Source organism: Apis dorsata, unplaced genomic scaffold (genome assembly GCF_000469605.1).
Source record: "Apis dorsata unplaced genomic scaffold, Apis dorsata 1.3 scaffold_355, whole genome shotgun sequence".
Lineage (NCBI taxonomy): Eukaryota > Metazoa > Arthropoda > Insecta > Hymenoptera > Apidae > Apis > Apis dorsata.
In genome coordinates this window covers 195,813-198,932 of record NW_006263621.1, presented here as the reverse complement: position 1 = coordinate 198,932, position 3,120 = coordinate 195,813, and the positions used below count along the sequence as shown (strand labels likewise).

At 39.6% G+C, this 3,120-nt stretch overlaps 1 protein-coding gene across 1 annotated transcript in view; it reads right to left on the bottom strand.

The window, feature by feature from the left end:
* LOC102681034 (catenin delta-2) overlaps nt 1–3,120 on the bottom strand; it is a 40,361-nt gene that overhangs the window by 3,102 nt on the left and 34,139 nt on the right. Inside the window, exons 9-10 of the mRNA XM_031511854.1 lie at nt 2,802–3,120; nt 1,487–1,874 (exon numbers count right to left, since the gene is read on the bottom strand). The exon at nt 2,802–3,120 is cut by the window's right edge and continues 5 nt beyond it. Coding sequence (XP_031367714.1) covers nt 1,487–1,874; nt 2,802–3,120 — 707 coding nt within the window. The remainder of the gene's footprint in view (nt 1–1,486; nt 1,875–2,801) is intronic.

The following is a 3,120-nucleotide window of genomic DNA, read 5'->3' as shown; positions in this document are numbered from 1 at the left end:
AAAAAAAAAAAAGAAAAATAATAAAAAAAAAAAAAAAGATCGTCGAGCGAACAAAAAGTCGAGTTGAAAAGCGATGCATGCATTGAACGACTATTTGGATTCGTCTCGAGAGAGAGAGAACAAAAGAGGAATAAAAAGAAAAAAGATAACCTAAAAAATAAATTAAAATAACGATGGAAGTACAAGAATGTCTTACCTTGACATAAACTGTATGCTAAAAAGATTGAAACACATCTTTAATTCATGCTAAACTAGAAAGGATATAAAACTTGTGTTTTTTTTTTCTTTTCTTTTGCTCTTTACTTTACTTTTTTCTCTTTGCTTTTTGTCTAAGTAAATTTTGACCTCGTTACTTGAAAAAGAATTTGCGATAAGGATCGAGTGAATCAAAATCATAACACCCAAAGGGGAAACACAAAGATCAACGTGGTTGCAGAAAGATAAGTACACTAAGTCGACTGTGTGTGTATGTGTGTATATGTGTATGCTATCGCTAATAAAGGGTTATCGTCGTCTCGCAAAGGACATCATTACCACGAACACACCCAATTACGTATCAATCAAACGATTAGTAAGCGATTATATCAACAGAGTACGTAAGCGTTACAACGAATATTCAAGTGTGTACAACAAGTGTGATTATTTTATCATTTAAATTCGTAAAGATAAATAAATAAATAAATAAATATATATATATATATAGGGGACCAGCTAATACTTCCTAATCACTACACCTTGCACGTTTCACATTCCACATATCCACGAAATCCGAAACGTGCAACATCTCGTCGTTATGCGACTTGTTTACTGTACAATAAATGCGTTGTCAAGCGGATGTACGTAAATGCTTCGTTCCTCCCCGTGTACGATTCCCTTCGTGTTCAAAGACTATACGATTATATCGATCCTACTTTTCGAAGAACTAATTTTCATAGTACGACAATTTAGCCTAGTTTATGGAAATACAAAAGTGGCGATACAAAAGTAATAAGCAATCGTAATAAGTTTCGTGGCTCGATAACGAGGAAATATATAATATATATACATATAACTGGAGAGAACAATGCAAGAATTTAACAATCTTGATAAAAATGATCTACTTATATAACGAACACTCTACACTCTTTTTTTTTCGACTATCTTCTATCGACAGACAATAATAACAATAAAACTATAGATCTAACGAGATAATTTATCACACAAGAAATTATCGCGCGTTGCTTTTTCCGTGTAACGTACAACTCTTCCCTTGTTACATCTACGAAAGAGCAAGTGCAAAACCTGCCCTCTCTTATCTTATCATCCTCCCCAGGGGGAAAAGAGGCGAGCCGTTTTTTCATCAGCGCACACACAATTTTCGGCTACATGCGTGTTCCACCACATCATGCCCAGAGGAGGGAACCGGTGTGCGTTTGAACCATGGCAAAGGGGGAGGGTACACACTCGTCTCATTCCCGGAATGCAAGGGGAGAGGACAAGCCCTCACCTTTGGCGGGCGCGGCTACCCTGTTCTGAACGGTCGACTGGATCGGGTGCTTGTCGTAGTTCGGATCCTCCACCTCCTGGCACCGATAGCTCAGGTTTCGCAGGATGCACACGCAGTTCTCCACGATCTTGTTCCCGATGTTCGATTTCTCGATGGCGGATCGGACCACGTAGAGCAGGGCGTCGACCAAACCGTCGCACTCGCGCAGCTTCTTCCTCGCGTATTCCCCGGCGCTCGACACGTTTCTCAACACGCCTGAAGCGTTTCTGAACACCGTCGACCAGCACGTCTCCCCGCTCGAGGAGCTCGGATCCCAGCCGCTGTGGGGGATTATTATGTTGTTCACCACCATCGTCACGCCGTCGTCGATGATGGATTTCTTCAGGTCCTGCAAGAAGGATCGATTAGTTTCTTTCCTAGTTTTATTTATCTAGTTACTAGTAAAGTAAGCCCATGGATTTCTTTCCTAGTTTTATTTATCTAGTTACTAGTAAAGTAAGCCCATGGATGGAAACTTAACCTCTAATAAATTGGCTCGGCAAAGTATTCGTTTAGGGATCTTGTTAATCACTTCACTGTCCGACAATTCTATAAATTCGTCGTTATTCTCGGTTCTATTCAAGTTTCCATTAGAGTTGTGACTGATCGATTGATTTTATCGATGCCGTATTGATAGTTTTCGATATATCGATAATATCATATTGCAAGATATCGTTAATGGACGCAAGTGACTGAAGTTCTATTTTCTTTTTCTTCTTATTTAAAGTTATTATTAAAAATATTATTTCTAGAAAGAATTGTTAGAAAGAATTCTATGTTCATCTGCTCGATATTATCGATACATCGAATTATCGACAACGTAACAATAGTATCGATGTACATATACGTATATATCATTAATGGTAGAGTTCGACAGGCACAATTCTAACTTCTACGCGAACTATTTTCAATATTCTTTCTTGACTTTAAGTTTTAAAAAGAAGTACAAAATCAATATAGCAAAATTACAAGTTGATTACAAGTGTGATTCGACAAGAGGTTAAACGAAATTTAGATCCGTAACGTAAATGCTTCAACATAACCTATTACCACGCTCGTCCACGAGAAGATGACAAACGAAAAGAGAGAAACGAATAATAAGTAAGTAACTCTTGAAAACTACAAGAATAATTAATTTATAGGATGAATTTAATTCTTTTAAATCACATTACAATGTGATTATTCCAATTAATTTTATTCCTCTTCTTCGTCGAACGAAAACAAATAAATAAATACATCTCCCGTCGCCATCTTCTAGAAAACCCCTCCTTCTCACCTCGCACGAGGATAAATTCCACAGGACCCCCGTAACCAGTTCCTTCACGTCGGCGTCGGACGTTCTGCGCAACAAATTGATCAACGCCGGGACGCCGCCCGCGTTCTTGATGGCCCTCTTGTTCTCGTCGTTCTGCCTCCCGTACGACAAGTTCCTCAACGCCCCGCACGCGTTCCTGTACACGTCGGGATTGTCGTGGTCGAGCAACTGCACCAACGGCGGTATACCACCTAAACTACGCGTCTTCTGCTTATTGGGATCGTCCATGTAGCACAGATGTTGCAGGTACGCGGCCGCGTTCGCCTTGATGATGTTGTTC